At 39.2% G+C, this 18,783-nt stretch overlaps 1 protein-coding gene across 8 annotated transcripts in view; it reads right to left on the bottom strand.

The window, feature by feature from the left end:
• scube1 (signal peptide, CUB domain, EGF-like 1) overlaps nucleotides 1–18,783 on the bottom strand; it is a 224,172-nt gene that overhangs the window by 91,846 nt on the left and 113,543 nt on the right. For 7 of the 8 annotated variants that reach the window (XM_069903409.1, XM_069903408.1, XM_069903414.1 and 4 more), the window contains 2 exons: nucleotides 11,286–11,411; nucleotides 5,688–5,804 (listed from right to left, as the gene is read on the bottom strand). The exons of the other annotated variant lie outside the window; for it this stretch is intronic. In XM_069903409.1, the coding sequence (XP_069759510.1) occupies nucleotides 5,688–5,804; nucleotides 11,286–11,411 (243 nt within the window). The remainder of the gene's footprint in view (nucleotides 1–5,687; nucleotides 5,805–11,285; nucleotides 11,412–18,783) is intronic. 8 annotated transcript variants of the gene reach the window in all.

The raw sequence follows: 18,783 nt of genomic DNA, 5'->3' as shown, positions 1-18,783 counted from the left end.
GGTAATAGACCTCTTAGTCGATGAGCATTTTGGTGACAGTGACCACAACCGCCTGGGCTTTGGTTTTATCTTGGTCCATAGCTATACTAGACAAAATGGTAAATTGTTTAATTGGGGAAGGGCTAATTTTGATGTGATGAAGCAGGAACTAGGGAGAATAAATTAGGGACAGATGTTCTCAGAAGAAAGTACAGAAGTAATGTGGAGAATGTTTAGAGACAACTTGCATGGATTTCTGGATAGTTTGCTCCACTGAGACTGGGAAAAGATGGTAGGGAAAGGGAACTGTGGTTGACAAAACAAGTGAAGTAGCTAGTTGAGAGGAAGGAACCATATGTTAGATTTAGGAAGGAGGAAACAGCAAGGACTCATGAGAATTATATGGTAACCAGGAAGGAACTTAAGAGAGCTTAAAAGGGGGATGAGAAGGCCTTGCCAAGTTGGATAAAAGAAAACCCCAAGGCATTCTATGCATATGTGAAGAACAGATGGATCACAAGAGTGGAGGTGGGACCACTTAAGCATAAAGAAAGCACCATGTGCCCGGAGGCAGAGGAGGATGGGGAGGTCCTCATATTGACATTTTGCATATATTGACTGGGAATCCCATACTATAAAAGGGATGGATGGCTTGAAGTTTGTCAAATGTGTTCAGGAAAGTTTTCTAAATCAAAAGATAGACAGAGTAAATGTAGGTGTGCTTTTTCCACTAAGGGTAGGTGAGATACAAATCAGAAGAGATGGGTTGAGGGTGAAAGGTAAAAGGTTTAGAGGGAATACAAGGCGGAACGTATTCACACAGAGAGTGGTGGGAGAGTGGAACGAGCTGTCAGCTGAAGTAGTGAATGCGGGCTTAATAACATTTAAGAAGAATTTGGACAGGTACATGGATAGGAGAGGTATGGAGGGCTATGGACTGAGTGCAGGTCAGTGGGACTGGGCAAAAAAAATGGTTCAGCACAGACTAGCAGGGCCAATGGGGCCTGTTTCTGTGCCTCAATGTTCTATAGTTTTAAAGAAATACTTTGCTTCAGTATTCACCTGAGAAAATGACCTTGGTCAAAAGTAAAACACAAAAGTCTGGGGATACTGTGATTGAAGTAAAAACACAATGTTGGAGAAACTCAGCAGGTCAAACAGTGTTCTTTATTTAGCAAAGATAAATATACATAACTGACATTTCAGGCTTGAGCCTTTCATCATGGACTTTGGTCAAGGTGAGGTCAGAAAAGAACAAGCTTGTATGATGGACCATGTTGAGATTAGGAAAGACTCATCTTAAAAACATTAGGATTTCTAAATCCCCGGACTGGATGAGATATACTCGAGGTTGCTATGGGAAGGGAATTAAAAGATTGCTGTGGCATTGGTAATGATCTTTGCATTTTTCTTAGTTATAGGGGAGGTGCCTGAGGATTGTAGAATGGCAAATGTGGTTCCTTTGTTTGCAAAAGGAAATAAGGAGAATCCTGGGAATTATAGACCAGTGAGTCTTCCATCAGTGGGGTGGTGGGGGGGGGGGGGCAAACTATTGCAGAGCATTCTTAATGAAGGACTTATGAGCATTTAGAGAAGTACAGTCTTTTTAGAGATGGTCAGTATGGCATTGTGAAGGAAAGGGTGCATGCAATGAGCCTCATTGAGTTTTTGAGAAGGTAAAAGAAATTGATTAAGGTAGGGTTGTAGATGTGGTGTCTATGGATTTTAGTAAGGCATATGACAAGGTCCCCCATGGGAAACTTACTCAGAAAATCATGAGGCATGGAATCCATGGAACCTTGGCTGTGTGGATTCAGAATTGGCATGCCTGTAGAAAGCAGAGAGTAGTACTGGAAGGAAAATACTCTGCCTGCAGGTCAGTGGCTAGTAAAGTTCTGCAGGGATCTGTTCTGGGATCCCTGCTCTTTGTGATTTTTATAAATGACCTGGATAAAGAAGTTGATGGATGATACGAAGGTTAGAGGTATTGTGGATCATGTTGAAAGTTGTTGTAGGTTACAACAGGATATAAACAAGATGCAGAGTTGGGTGGAAAAGTGGCAGGTAAAATTCAATCCAGATAAGTGTGAAGTGATGCATTTTGGAAGGTCAAACTTGAAGGCAGAGTACATGGTAGGATACTTAACAATGTGGAATAACAGATGGACCTAGGGGCCCAAATCCATATATCTCTCAAGGTGGGAGTGCAAGTTGATAGGATAGTTAAGAAGGCCTATGGCATGCTGGGGTTAATTCGTCGGTGAATTGAGTTCAGGAGTCATGAGGTAATGTTGTAGCTCTATAAATCTCTAGTGAGACCACACTTGGAATATTTTGTTCAGTTCTGATCATCTAATTACAAGAATGATGTGGAAGCTATGGAGAAGGTGCAGAGGAGATTTACCAGAATGTTGTCTAGATTGGAGAACTTTCCATTTGAAGCAACGTTGACAGAGCTAAGGCTTTTTTCTTTGGAGTGAAGAAGGATGAGAAGTAACTTAGTGGATGTCTACAAGATTATGAGAGGCATAGATAAGGAAGACAGCCAGCACGTTTTTTGCAGGGTGGGGGCAGCAAACACCAGAGGACATCTGTGCAAAGTAAAGGGAGGAAAATTTAGGAGCGATATCAGGATGCTTTTTTTTTAAATAAAGAGTATTAGGTGCCTGGAATGCATTACCAGGAGTAGTGGTAGAGGCTGGAACATTGGGGCTCTTCAACAGGCACATGGATGAAAGAAAAATTGAGGGTTATGAAGTAGGGAGGATTTGGTTTTCTTTGGGTAGGCATACATAGGTCGGCAGACTCGGCACTACATCATGGGTTTAAGGGCCTGTTCTATTTGTTGTTTTGTTCCCTATCATCTCTTCACTATTCTTTCTTCATCTCATCTATGTACTAGTCTAATTTGTGGTTGATTATTCCTGGTTTGGACACATTGGTGTATGGTGCTGTGGCCTTTTTCAGATTTATATAAAGGAAAAAAAGTCACTCATTTCCAGAAAGGAATTCAATTGCAATTATTTAAGTCCAGAGACTTCACCTCTTTGTATGTCTTAAAAGCTTTGTATGTCTCCCCCAATTCTAAACCAAGAGAAAGTAAGGTTTCCTGACTGAAATGTCAAATCTTATGAAAGGGGAATTCTTGAACTAATAGTCACATTTTGCAATGTTCCTTTCACTCCATTTCATAAATTACACTTTCTAAATATGCTGCAAGGAAGGAAATTTGCTTTCCATGATGAAAGCACTTTTAGTTGCATCTAGGGGCCCAAATCCATATATCTCTCAAGGTGGCAGGGCAAGTTGATAGGATAGTTAAGTAGGCCCATGTTTCATTTGTGGCTCTATGGAAAATATTCTAACTGATTGTCCAAGATGGACCTGTCATTGGCCGAATCCTATGACAATTAAGCTTATAAAGCGCAATTCTGTTTTGGGACCTCACTGAGACAGATCCCATTCTTACTCTTTATCCTTTGAGCACTCCCTGGCCATTTAGGTAACAGTTCATTCGCAATCATTCTCCCAACTGAGGCCAAAAATGGAGACCCCCTCAATTTCTAATCCACCCCCCTTTTCTCCTCCTCCCCGGCATCACAGCTATTTTCAACATCCCATCTTGTTTTTAATCACAGCACAAACCAGATCTTGTTCTCCAAGATATACTCACCCTCTTGGTCCTAATTTTTCTAGCCAACATACTCCTGACCTCTTCCCAGCCTCATTCTTACCCAAGGAAATGGACACTGCCACTCCATCCCCACCTTCAGCCACTTGTCTAATCAGCAACTTGATCCCAGACCTCAATTACACTCATATGTCCATCTCAGGTGGCACATCTTCAGCCATGAGAAAATGCAATGCCCTTTCATTTCCCTCCAACACATTTATCGTCATACTGCTGCTGTAAACTGTGGTTGTCTTGAGAGCATTGTCTAACTTGATTGGTTGAAAAGTTTTAGTATTGCTTACTTCATTCACAATTCCTACTGATTCCCTGTATAGGGTTTCCACATGGAAAAAGATGCTGGATTAGTGAAAATGTCTAATGATAAAACTTCAAAGGATTGTGGCCAGTCAAAATAACATGAACTCCAAAGTATTTTAGCTTCACTGCTGGGAGCAAAAATCAGTTCAAATATTTATGTAACATTCTGTTACAATTTTAAATATCAGACTCTCATTTAAAATACAGGCACAGATATGTCATAAAAATGTACTAATTTTAAAATCGTCAACAGAAATTTCTAGCTTTGTATGTCTCCCCCAATTCTAAACCAAGAGAAAGTAAGGTTTCCTGACTGAAATGTCAAATCTTAAGAAAGGGGAATTCTTGAACTACACTCCATTTCATAAATTACACTTTCTAAATATACTGCAAGGAAGGAAATTTGCTTTCCATGATGACCCTACCTTTGATTCGTTGTTATAATGTTAACCTCTTGTGGATGCAAATTGAAAGCCTTAACCATCAGATATGGCAATGCTGTGATAGAGTATTTTTGCCCAAAATGCCAAAGTTACTGACCCCATCCGAAATCTTTCACAGTTCCAGTTCAGGAAAATCAATGAAATGTACTTTTGATCAATTTCTTTCTATTCCATTTTGAAGTTACTTTCCTCAGTCTTTTATGTCCTTGGACCAAAACAGCAAAAATGCAATCAATGTTATTTATAGAGTGTCCATCAATTTGGCTCAATTCAAGAGAGAGCATTGTTACATGACTTTCCTACTCAGTGTTGTTTAAAATGGATATTTAGTAGGACAAAATGGTGATCCTTTATTCTGCAGAAAATTATGTTATACTCTACATTCCATGATTCATGCTTTCACAGTTAGATACTGAATAGTTCTGGCCTGCAACTGAGCTCAGATTTTATGGAATATAGGTTTGAAGCAAATGATTTGTTCTACTGCACACTCTATCGCTGGTGTTGAAATCGTGTTGTGGCTTCTTTAACCTCTGCCCGAGGAGCGTTAAAGGGTGCTGGTAAGTGTCTTAACCAAAAGCAACATATTGATATGTTTTCCCAAAGACCAAACCTGAGCCCCATCATCTCTACAGTCTAACTTCTAAAACTGCCCCTCAAACTGCACCCATGTGCCTTTATGTATGTTGGAGCAGTTCTTTAAACTATTCTAAACATGGCACTGTAAATGAACTTAAAGCACAGAGATATAAACCAAAATGTTCACCAATATTTGATGTGCAGCTCTTCAATTTAAACAAATTAGATTTTCTTCTAGAAAGCACACACATATCAGTCAGCTTGTGAGGAATTCATGCTACAGGGTTACCATAAGGCTTGGTTTACATAAATGCGCCAAAGTGCCTGGAGTTTAGTTGTTTTTAATTTAGAGCTCACACGTTAGTATTATACACAATCTTCAAAAACTGTAATGTAACACAGAATCATAGATTTTTGCTTGCTTTAATTGCACAAGATGTAGCAATTCCAACATGAGAATTAGCTTTCAGTTGATGAGTAGAAAGTCAAATGGGTATTCATTTGCAACTTTAGTGAAAAGGATTAGATAGATTCCCATAGAACAGGAGCAGAATGACACCTTTTATATTTCATCATGCAATAGCTAACATAAATTGTACAACACAGTATCTGAAAGGCAGGTCTTGACTCAGTTCACACAGCAGCAAGCTGTCTAGCAATGGTATCTTCAACACATACAATAAGTTTTCACTTACCAATGCACGTTTTCCCATCAGAGTGCAGAGCATATTTCTGGTGACAGCCACAAACTGGTCCATTGTCTGTTTCATCACAGGCATGCTGACAGCCCCCATTTCCATAGTTACAGGTTACTGTTTCGCAGAAAGTATAAGCCAAAATGTAAACAAGGAACTCCATAATCCAAACTTCATTTTACAGCTTCACTTCTTTCGAATGTCTTGTAACCATTGAATAAGATGTGATGGAAAAAGTAAAATTATTTTATTTGACCTAAAGAATAAATAAATACTGCTATGGCAGTGGGAAAATTATGCTCAGTTTTTTAATACCAAAAACCGTTCGTCACTTTGCATTGCTCCCCAATTTGAATTAAGCAAGGAGGAGACTGGATTTCCATGTGTGAGTGATAAGTGTTATATTCTTTTGAGCAGTTAAAACTCCCATCTTTAGTTAGGTCACAAACTGGAGCAGAATATCAACAGAACAAAAACATGACCGTGGCTTACGATCCAATTACCGCTTTGTTGATAATACATATTCCTTGTTGACCTTGATGATTATTTTCCTGACAAATCTCGGCACAGTGGGAAAACAAGAAAATGAATTAAGATAATGCTTTGCCATACAGTCCCTTCATTTTCTGAATCTGCAGGCTGTAAGGACAAATATCCAAACTGATAATCCTTCTGCACATTATGTGAGAAAAAGAAACTGATAAGACAGTTAACTGAGCCATTTACCTACTTATTGGAACTATTTCAAGGCTCCATTCATTGTGGGAATAGCATTCATTGTGGATAAGCAAAGACTGTACTGCAAATACTGTTCTATCATAAATAATATTACTATATAATGAGATCATGAAGGCATTATATTTTGTCTGAGAAATGCTATATTGGAGGGCTAAATGTTGTTGAAGTTTCTTGGTGACTCTATTTCTTTCCTTCATCTCTGCAGACATCTTGGCAATCTCCATGCTGTGCAAATGCCTAACCCCAAGATCTCAACTACATGAGACTATGTTTAATCAAATAAAAAGTTCGACATCAGATGTCTATGTTTTTCTTCTCAGGAAATCATTCAGATATCTGGGATAATTTTCCATCAATTAATTAAAGTGAAAGTGAAAGGTCAGAAAATCGCAGAGGTGGTCTACTCCATGGAGCTGCATTACTCGGTGTTACACTGTATTCTAGGAACATGTATGTAAAACATTCATCTTCTGATTGCAACTTATTGGCAGATTTGAAGCTGAGACTGGATAAGAGTTTATCACATGGAGAATTGTACCCTATTGCTCCAGACTTTATTATATTAATGAATAGCATTTATTAAATGACCAGTAAACTATAGTCAAACATATATTTACAATCTTAAACTACATTCAGAAATAAAATGTAAATCAACCCTCAAAATAACTGAAGACTCATTAATTTCAGTGAAACGGGAATATTGCATATGCACATAGTTTTATGCCTATGGATCCACAAATTTTACTCAGGGCATTGTACACATTTTATAGTGACCAACTGTGGTCATTGGAGAATGAATAGGGAGTACAGAATACCAAAGAATAACATAGTTCAAACTTTAATCACACAACTTTAATTAAGTCACTAATAATAATAAAAGTATTGTACATATATGTACAATTTCCTCATTTACACCTTTCTACCAGTAATGATGCTAAAAACCTGGATTATGTATTCAAACATTGGAAATATTCTGGCTTATAGAATATATTGTTTCTCTTGAGTCAAGCTGACATAATTATATTTGCACTGAAATTCTACCAGAACCATTTAAAGAATTCAGTAAGTAAAAACTATAAGATTTCACAAAATTTTTTTGTTCAGAATCCAGGAATATTGAACAACATGTTAGAAGACTAAAATATTACATGATGTCAGGGCCTCAAGCAGAATTGATTTAAGACATGCGGTTATTTCTTGGATTTCCAATTTTGGCACCGTTAACATTCTGTGATCAGGATTATTGATGTATTTTTAAATAGTCCTTCTGGGATTTCCAACTCAACAGAAAAGTTCATGGTGTGTGAAATTAGTGAAGTGTAAGTGGAAAGAGTAGGGAATTTCTTCAATTTATGTTTCATCATGTACTGCCCACAAGGCAGTAAGGCAGCCATTTAATTTTTATTAGTCCATCTATTTAATGGGCAGAAAGTTGCCTCAGAAATACGCTGTGTTTCTAATCCTCAGCATAGCTATGGAGAAACAAATGGTAATAGTGGATGATCCATTCCCATTATTTTCATATTATGAGAACATACCAATCCATTTTAGATCAGTTGCATTCTACATTTCCATTAATTCCACTGGAAAATCCTGAAAGTGACAGAGGAAGTGGAGAGCCAGCAGATAAGCTCTAAAAAATTTCCTGGCTTTATAACTGGAGGTGAGCCAATATAATCTAACAGTAAATCCCAGCTATTATTTCGATTATGTGAAATCTGATTTACTTCAAAATGTGTACATTTTAAAACCATTTTTAATCATACTTATTATTTGGATTGTTGTGGCTGAGAGGACATTTATTTTACTTGACAATGCAGAGGAGCATAAAATGTTCTGAACATTATGTTAATTAATTTAATTCCATCGATCACAGTCCAATTTTTAAAAATTGAAATGGCTTAACTAATAATAGCAATAAATTAGGATGGTAGGGAGTGGAGGGGGGGTGGGAAACGGGGGTGGGTTAGTGTAAGATAGAATCTTTTGAAAATAAAATAAATACAACTCAAGGTCTTAGTTCATAAACAAAATGCTTAAATGCTCCATGTAGACCAGAAAGCTCCAGTTTCAATTTCTTAATTGCTGAGTTTCAGGAATGGTGTGGTCAGAAGGACAGAAGGGACAATACAATTAGTTGTAGGTTAGAAAGGGAAAAGTCATTAATTGTTTTGTTTCTTAATTACTATTAAGTTATAATTACAACTTCATAAAAACTGAACATAGACTGAATTGGTTTGAATTGTCATTCCAGAATTGAATAAATTGCCAACACTGATCCCTGAGGAAATAAAGCAGATTGACACCATCATCACAGGTCAGATCTCAAACAATCGCAAGGCAGAGGGGATAGATCGCCTGGTATCATAGTATCAGGAGAACAACCTTGCCTTAATGTCAGCATAATGACATTGACTTCAAGAAAATGGAAGAGAAGAGGGAATATATACCCATTTGTGATGGTACTGAGGTGCAGATGGTGAAAACTTCAAGTTCCAAGAAGTAAATAATCACCACAATTTGTCCTGTCCAACCACATTGATGCTAGAGCCAAGGAAGGACATCAACAACTCTACTTCCTCGGAAGCTGAAGGAAATTGACAAGTCCCCAATGGCTCTTACCAATTCTTATCAATGTACCATGGAAAGTATCCTGTCCAGATCTTCACAACATGGTACAGAAACTGCAGTGAGTTGTGAACACAGCTCAGGCCATCATGCAAGGCTTTGAATCCTCTAGATATCTCACGATGATTTCATTATCAACCAGAATGTTATAAAGAATATCTAAATCATACATCAGACTCTCTAGTTGCACAAGTCTTTATGGAGGCTGTAGAATCTGCTTTTGATTCTTTTAATCAGAAACACCTGACGTTCCTCATGATGCTTGACATTAATTATGGTGCCGATATGCATACTCTCATCAGACAAGAATGTCTGATTGTGACAGAAATGAATAAGGTCAAGTAGCTTATAATATTATTGGTGCATTCTAAGGAGAGGTGCTTCCAAACAATTTTTCCAGATTACCTAATGTGTTGCTTTGAAACTCCCAAAACTGAGGAGGATCATGTGCAAAATTAAGTAGCGATAATGCAGAATCTATTGAGATGGAGTAACTTGAGAAATTAATGTTACTGTAGAAATCAAAGGGAAACAAAGCTCATAAAATGATGGCCAACAGCTCACAGTTTCAGCAATGGATGCAGAGGTGATTTTTGTAAGTATGATAGAGTCGAATAGGCCTAGTGGATTGAAAGATGGTAAACATAATATAATTAATATAAGGGTAAAGAGGTAAAATAGAAACAGCAGGTAGTTAACCATGCATTTTTTGTTGATAAAACACTTGAGTCAATCAGTAAGAAAATGGGAACAGGGCTCTTGGGCAGAGCTATTATGCTTTATGAAAATGATAATGCTGGATAAATTTACTGTTCTTTGAGGATCTAACTTTAAGAATAGAGAGGAGGGAACCAGTAAATATAAAATAATCTGATTTTCAAAAGCTTATGGGATTGGGGAGAAAAGACAATTGGTTGATGTACAGGAAACAGCAAATAAATGATAATGGATCCATTTTCTGGCACTGTTCCTCATTAGCTGAACAGTGGAATGGAGCTATTTTTAATCAGAAAAATAAGAGGTGAATGAAAATTTTAAAGGTTATAGAAGTTAGATTGATAGCTATACAGGTACGTGAAAGGAAGCTTTTATATTGATGGAAAGTCTCGGCAAAATATTGTAAACAAGTGAGCAAGAAGAAAGCAACTCATGTAAAACATGAAAATGTGAAGTTTTTTAAAAATCAGTGAGAAACTGCAAAAGTTGGTGAGCAGGGAGTTCTGGGGGCGCTGATTCACAAAAATGCACAAAGTTAACATACGGCTACAGAATGCAATTCAAGAGGAAAAATAAAATTCTTAATAAAATTTTTACAGAGCTTTTGTCAATAGTGTCTCCAGTTTTGGGTTCGAACCCCAAGGAAGTTTACACTTTCCTTGGAATAGGTGCAGTGTGGTTTTATTGGATCGATTGTTGAATAAAGTGGGCCGACCACAGGAGTTCTGAGGAGTGAAAGATGATCACATTAAAATGGATGCCAGAGGGGTTGGGAGAATAAATGCTGAAAGGCTGTTTCCTCTGGAAGTAGCAAACAATTTTACAAGAATGATCATCCATTTAGTCATGGAATGAAGATAAATTTCTTCACTCAGAAGATTGCGAATGATTTCTACTCTTCCTACCCAATTGAATAACCTCACATTTTTCCACATTATATTTGACCTGTAACATTCAGTTCCCACAACATTCTTTTGAAGAGAGCTGGGATAACTCAGTGATTTGAGTATGTTCTCATAGGGATCAATATATTTTTGGACGAATGACACCAGGAACATTGATTTAAGGTAGACAATGAGCTATGTTCTTATGGAAAGGCAAAGTTGGCTTGAGGGAGCCTCTCTGTTCAAAGCATGATTACTCTCTCATCCTTGTAACACCCTGACAAACCTTTCCAGGAAGTCAAGATATTTCTTGATGAGAAGCATCCAGGCTTATCTTAATAACTCAGCACAGGCTGGCTAAGCATAAATCTCAAATTTTGCAGCATTGAGATGCTATCATGGAAGTTTTTGTTTTGAGGGAAGGAGCCCCCAATGATTAACACAATTTATCATTCACTGTCTAGGCTTTTGTATGAAGAATGAGCATTGAAGTGAAACTGTGACACATTTGGATGGAAGGGATAGACTATGTGCATTGATTTAGTGCATTGAGGAGAAAAGCAGTGAAAATCCCCCCCAAAAATGTATGTCTTCATAGAAAGGCAAAGGCTCAGCTTCAACAGCTACCTACATGCGCAGTCCCTCTGGTTTTTGGCGAGCTCAAAGCCAGGCCTACATTCACAAGCCACCCCACCCTTTGGCGTCTCTCGGCAGATATGCGCACATCCGTGATCTTTGTTCATGCAGTTCATCCCTTCTGTAAACAAAGCACAACACAGAAACAGAAAAAGAAAAATTAGATTACACATTCTACATACGCAAAGGCTACACAGTCCGAAAGTTCCTATGACGAGCACGCGGCTCATCTCATCGCCTGCACTTCCAAACAAAACTGAATCACAAATGTGTTCTTTCAACCTTACATTTCAGCAAAAAAAAATATCGCAGTCACTTGCGAAGTAACGAGAGAAACACGATACGCTGCAGACACTGTGAGTGTAGTTAAAAAAACACCAAAATGCTGAAGGATACCAGCTGGTCTAGTCAGCATCTATAGGATCTTTTTGACAAAGATTTATTGCCAATGTTTTGGGCCTGAGCCCTTCTTCAAGGAAAAATAAATAAGGCAGAAGCAGGATATATCAGAAAGTCTCAGAATTAAAAAATTCCCTGCAGATGCTGAATAAACCATCTAAGTTCCTCTAGCAATTCAGTGGCTTTCATTTGTGAAATAACATCCAGTTCCATTCTTTTCAAAGTAATGTCACATTTTAAATGTGGGGGCACTCTGTGCCACATTACATTTCTCAATGCTGATAACACTTCATTACTTCCTGTAAGAAAATCTCACATGTACCTTCCCAATTGAGAAAACTGGATCAAAGATGAAAGCACCAAACAACTGAATTTCCAATTGTGCATCTCCAATCATTTTGACTTTTGGAGAATCGTAGATTTATTAATAATGTATCGCCTCTTGCTCTAAAACATTGTGATTGCCTTGTGCAACTTTCTAATGAACTATCAGCTTGGCTTGTGCACTAGTTTCACCAAGATCCATTAAGCAAAATGAAAGGAATAGGGCAAGATTACAGAAGTGGGCAGGGAGAAACAAGAGATGGTGGAATAGGTGTCTTCATCTGGAATAACATGTTACATGTTGTTTGGCAGAAATTAACAACAAGGTAGGCATTAGTAGAGAAATGGTTGAGGAGGCTTTTCTCTGCAGAATGAGCCTACATTAACTGAAAGACAACAGATAGATGTGTTCTAGTCATTCATTGAAACCTGAGGAGCAAGATGACTGCTTTAAAATCTCAAGCTTTGTTCTTAAAGTTTGAAATATCTGGTGAACTCCTGGTCATGACCACTTCTTATTTTGTCATTGCTTTCTGTGGGTCCCTGAGATCTGTCCACCATTATTCCCATCTGCTAGTTATCGTCCAAATATCTCTTCCAGATTACACTGTAAAATACATGTTCTAATACTATATTCACCTTCATGTTCTAGAAACTTCTCCCAAGAAACAGTACTCCACATTAGTAAAAAGATTAATCTTGAAAGTCACAAACAAGTTTTGCTGTGACAGTACAAAGCATCAAGCACATAGCACCGAGGTGGAATGACAATAATGGACATTAGGAAAAGAGGTGCATAACAGTGAAACAGTGGGGCACAGTACATCACTTGTGAGACTGTGGGGGCCATCGGCTGCATCCAGTGCTCCTGTTCTGCCTTCTCGGGGGAACTGGACACAGACTGGGAGGTCACTTCATCGGGCACCTCCACTCTATCCACTGTGGTGGCAGGGATCTTGCAGTGGCAACCCATTTCAATTACCTGCTCATCCACTACCAGGCTAGGCAGCCCATTAGTTTTAGGAACACCATCTTGTGTTCCATCTAGGTGCCATCAGTGCTGGCTTCTCCAGTTTCCATTGGGCCCCCTCCTCTCTCTATCCCTCTGTCTTTTTTTCCTGCAGCTCAGCATTCAGAGTTAACCCCCCCCCTCCCCCAATCAATTCTCAGCACTTCTCTCCTGCCCTCCTGTCCATGTCCACCTATGGCCTCTGTTTGGCTGTACTCCTCCCTCCCCCTTTTTTATTCATACACCTGCCTGCTTTTTGCTCATACCTTGAAGAGCCCAGGCCCAAAATATTGGTGACAAATATTTGCCTCCTATGGATGCTGCGGGACAAGCTGAGCATATCCAGCACTTTTGTGTATTTACTAGAGGTCAATAAGACTTGCTTTTGTTGTGTGAAACAATGAGAAAAGAGACAGAGGCAGAGACATACAGGAAGACAGAGAGTGGTGAAGGGAAGGGGAAAGGGGCTGCGGTCCTTCTCCCATTGCCGACACAACATCCTGTCATCAATGCTAAGTAAAGTGAACAGTGCCTCCTGTCCCTTCCTTCTTTCACCCCCAAATTAAGGAGACCTATTAGATGAATGACATAATGACCAAGACTGTCTTGCATTGTTCCAGGTATTAATGGATCAGTTAATCTAAGATGGAGCGAGACTTCATTCCTCCAGAGATTTGGTCCATTTGAGGCTCACACATTGATATTGCAGTATGGCAGCAATGGTACATCAAAGCAAAATAACATCTATGGCAAGCACTGAGATTGCACCCCCGTTTAAAAAATATGACATAAACATGTCAGTTGGGCAGTTTTCCCACACATTTGGGTTAGTTTTGAATATCAGCTGCATGCATATTGGGCACTTTCTCAGAGGCCATGAATTCCCATTCCCTAAATCAGCACCAAGCCTCACAACCTGGTTTATCACAACAGCATTACAAGTGGGATGGGCAAAAGGTTTTTAATGGGGCGAAGCAATCTCTCTCACTCTCTCCCCCACCGCCTCTGTGCCTGCCATGCGATTAGACTCATTTTATTTGTTTCAGAAACCAGCGTGTTGAATATACAGTCTATTGAGCCGAGCGCGCTGTCTGGAGAACTGCAAATGCAGTTGCTGTTAATGGCTGTTGCACTGTTGGTGACTAAATGCTGCCCTTAAGGCCAGGCAAAAGTAACCTGACTGCAGAGCTGAGAAGAGCAGCCTATACCTGAACTTCCTTTCTCATCCCAGAATAATTTTGCCCAACAAAACATGCATATGAGGGGTTGGGGCGAACTCTTGAATTCTCACTGCTGCAATTCCCCGCTTACTTCAATGAAAACTCCGACTCTCCCTTTTCTTTGAAAGAGTTTGTTGCAGGCCATGGATAACCCAAGGGGCCTCCCAGTGAAGATAAACAATGTTAGGTGCAGGTTTTTTTTTCCCCTCACTCCACACACAATGCCTCCCCTTGGCTTTGCGGGATTCAAACATAAACATTGCTGCCATTTCAGGGTAAAGTAAAGTCTTACCTGCAATTGTTCAGAGGGTCGCCAGCACCCCCTCTGGTTTTCCTAATGGTTGCACTGGCCCTAAGTGCAGTGCTGCTGAAGCTCACCGGAGTGCCACTCCGGCACCTCGCCAGGGTGCTTCGGGGCCGCTCTGGCACCTCGCTCAATGCAGGATCAATGAGAAAAATGGCTGTCTTCCTTACCCATAATCCACACAGCTGGAACCGCTCTGCATTTCCCTGGCACTGGCACTGAGGACTCCATACTCGAGAAAAGATATATTTGGCTTGGAAAGAGCATAACTAAAGATTCAGATGTCCAGTCCAAGAATCAGAGGGTGGGTGATCACAATATATATTAACAATTTGGAAGAGGTGACTGAGTGTAATGTATCCAAGTTTGCTGATGCTAGTATATTAAATGGAAAAACAAATTTTACAAAGGATGCAGAGTGTTTTCAGAGAGACACAGATAGGTTAAAAGGTGGACAAGGGTCTGCCAGATGGAATACAATGTTGGAAAATGTGTAGTCATTCACTTTGGATGGACAAATAGAAGATTGGATTTTTATTTAAATGGTGAAAGATTGTGGCATGCTGATATGCAGAGGAACTTGGGGGTCCTTGTGCATGAATTGCAAGAGGTTGGTATGAAGATGCAAGAGGTAATCAAGAGGCAAATGGAATGTTAGTCATCATTGCAAGAGGGATTGAATGCAAGAGCAAGGAGGTTATGCCGAAACTGTACAGGATACTGGTGAGGTCGCACCTGGCGGACTGCGTTCAACTCAGTTCTCCTTACTTGAGAATGAATATACTAGCTGTGGAGGTGGTGCAGAAGAGGTTCACCAGATTGGTGGCCTATGAGGAGAGACTGAGTGGCCTGGGACTATACTCACGAGAATTTAGAAGAATGAGGAGGGATCTTATAAGAAACATAATATTAAGAAAGGGATAGATAAGATTGAGGAAAGAAAGTTTTATTTCCATTGGTTTGTGAGACAAGAACGAGGAGTCATAGCCTCCAGATTCAGGAATATAGATTTAGGACAGAGATGAGGAGGAACTGATTTCCCCAGAAAGTACTGAATCAGTGTAATTCTCTACCCACAGAAGCTGCCTCATTAAATATATTTAACATACAGTTAGCTAGATTTTTACACAATTAGGGATCTAACATTTTTGGGGAAAAGGCAGATTGGTGGAGCCTAGTTCACATCTGGGTCAACCATTAAATTGCAGAGTGGGCTCCATGGCCAAATGGCTTCCTCCTGCTCCTAGTTTATATGTTCTTATTTATCAATTTGCTTTTCAACTCACCTAGAAATGACACAAAACCTATTTTCCTATAGGCAGTAGTTTAACATCGTGCTTGACAGGTCAGTTTCAATGTTAAATTTTGACATGAATGTTTAATTAAAATTTGTAACAAAAAAATAGATCCATGTCTTTCTTATAATAAACTATGTAATAACTGTTTCCAGAGCAGCAATCTGGGAATTTTCTTTCCACAAGAATAAAGATTAAGGTGCAACATTTTTAAAATATTTATGTTCAAAATTTCCACCCAAAGCAAGCAATTGTAAATGTGGTGAAACAAAATATATTTTTGAAAATCCCTGCACAAATTTTTATCAATTTAAAACCCAAGTTAAAATGGCAGAAGTATTTTCACAATATATTAGCTCAAAATCTTGTTGTCATTTTTTGTGTCAGGTGAAATATTTAGATCATATTAAATGTTATTCTTGCATTGACCTTGACCTTCCATTGCTCTCCTTTTCTGTAATGAAGAAGAAAATTCATTACATCTTTCGCAAGGAGCAGAAGTTTTCTGATGAATCAGATTAGCCTTTAGAACTCAGTAAGTTTAGACTTTGATGCATATTGTTTTAGCACTGAACGACAGGGCACACAGTATTTGAGTGCATGAATACATTAATATCTGGTAGCAGCATTGGTCTAAATGACAAAATAAGGCATTGGTGTTGATCTATCATGAAAAATGTGGAAAATTATCAAGAAAAAGTAATTAAATTATTCTACCGGAAAGCAAGAGCTTTATGGATTTTCCATAAAAGATCCCATGTAAAGAAGAGAGGCCAATGACCATCTCTGAAGCCCAGAAAACATCAGCCCCAAGTGAATAAAAAGAAATCCTTCTGCAACGTATCAGATTCTCCTGAGATTTATTACTCCACACAGGCATACAGCACAATATTACGAGGATCCAAAATGTACAGCGCAAGACCTGTCAGCAGCTGGAAAGACTTGGCAGCATTTGTGATTAAAAGGAAAAAGAAACTCAAGTGCATGAGTTTTGAATAACTTAGAACAACCAACAATGTGTAAAATGTGCTTCCTGAGCCAATTAAATTGATTTGTTTGACACATTTGTAAACCATAACAACCTGCAGAGTTGAAGTGTCATTTTCTGAATTCTAAAGTTTTAAAAACACTGTGTAAGATGATGACTCAGACCATTCCATTTTAAGTACCTCTTTAAGAGTGTAGTAAATGCTAATTGCTGTTAAACAATCTATTTGACACAGAAAATTAACTTTGGCAAATGTGGACTCTCATTTCTTCAGGTTTTAGGTGCATTTTGATGTTATTTTCGAGCTAAAAATGTGATTAAATATAATTATTTTTTCCTTTCACTGCCTTTCTTATTAAATTTTCTCATTTTTTTCCCACTCTTTACTCTCTGAACCTGTGTTGACTTTCATTTATCATCCTAACTTCCTTTCTTCGTTCAGACTCCAAGCTCATTAGAAATTCTGAGAGTCAGGGAGCCACTGAGTCTTACAACACAGGAATTAGCCCTTTGGCCCATCACATTTATGCTGACCTTTTGAACATTGAACATAGCAGAGTACAGCACAGAAACGGGCCCTTCAAGCATGAAGATGCTCAAATTCAACCAAAACTCCTGGTCCTTTCAAATTGCAACATCTGTGTATCCCTCCTGGGACCCGGGTGCGATCACTTGGCCGTGTGTGCCTCCTGCACCTTTCAAATAATCTACCTGTTAAATCACCAACCAGCCAATTTAAGGGAGATCCCGCCCCTGCGATGATGTGGTGAGTGGTGCAGCCACAGGGAATCCCCTGTTCCCCGTGTTCTTTCTATTCCCTTTCTGGTTAAAGTTCCAGAGTAACCCCGTGAGCCATTTCCCTTTCAAATAGGTGGAGGAGAACACCCGGGTAAGTTTTACTGGGTTCCATGAGTACCTCCGAGGTAGGTCTGGAACACGGGTAGATTTTGACTGGGCTTGCCCAGTTCGGCCCTTTCAAATAGCCCTATACCTGGGTCTTCAACTTAGTAAATTGCCTGGTTAACCCTATTTTCAAACCAATTTTAAAGGGCCCTTCTGTTGCTTGCTCAATATATTCCAACCAGAGTGGATTCTCCCTCCCCTCCATCGACATGATCTACCAGGATTGTTTTCTGAAGAGGGCACGCAAAATCATTGAGGACCTCTTCCACCCCACCCACTGCATTTTTCAGCTGTTCCTGTTGGGAATGAGATACAGAAGTATTAGACCCAGCAGCACCAGGCTAAGAAACAGCTTCTTCTCACAAGCAGTGAGAAAGCTGAACATCCAAAGGAACTGCTCACACTAACAGTCCAAGACCCTCATTTTCACAAAACAAGTTGTACTTGTGCAATCAGATGATAATAAACTTGACATCCATGTGTCTATCTCAAAGCCTCTTGCGTGTTCCAAGCTCCTATCACTGTGTTAAAAACTTGCCTTTATACGGCTTACCCACTCACTTTAAATGCATGTAACATTTTTACTCTTGGAAAAAGATGACGCTTACTACATCAATGCCCCTCATAATTCCATATATTTCTATCAGGTCTTCTCTTCGCTTCCAACACTCCAGAGAAAATAAGGCAAGTTTGTCCATCCTCTCCTCATATCTGATAACCTCTAACCCAGTGGTTTTCAAACTGCCCCCCCCCCCTCCAACTCACATGCCACCTAAAGCATAAGTGTGCTGTGATTAGTAGGGAATTGTGAGTGTGAAGGGAAGTTTGAAAATCACTGCTCTAGACCCAATTGATACTGAAATATTTGCCTTGAGAAAAATTGCCATTGGCCTATAGTACAACACCAATTATCTGAAATTGGATTCTCTGAAATCCTCAGTTATCTGAAATTTAAAAATTTTTTTTTGGATAAACGAGGATATCTGAAATCCTCTTTTATCCAAAACTGAACTGACCGGGGACTTTGGGCTTTCTGGCGCCAGCAGCAGAC

This window comes from Narcine bancroftii, chromosome 11 (genome assembly GCF_036971445.1).
Source record: "Narcine bancroftii isolate sNarBan1 chromosome 11, sNarBan1.hap1, whole genome shotgun sequence".
NCBI classification, from domain to species: domain Eukaryota; kingdom Metazoa; phylum Chordata; class Chondrichthyes; order Torpediniformes; family Narcinidae; genus Narcine; species Narcine bancroftii.
This window is presented reverse-complemented; position numbering and strand designations above follow the sequence as displayed.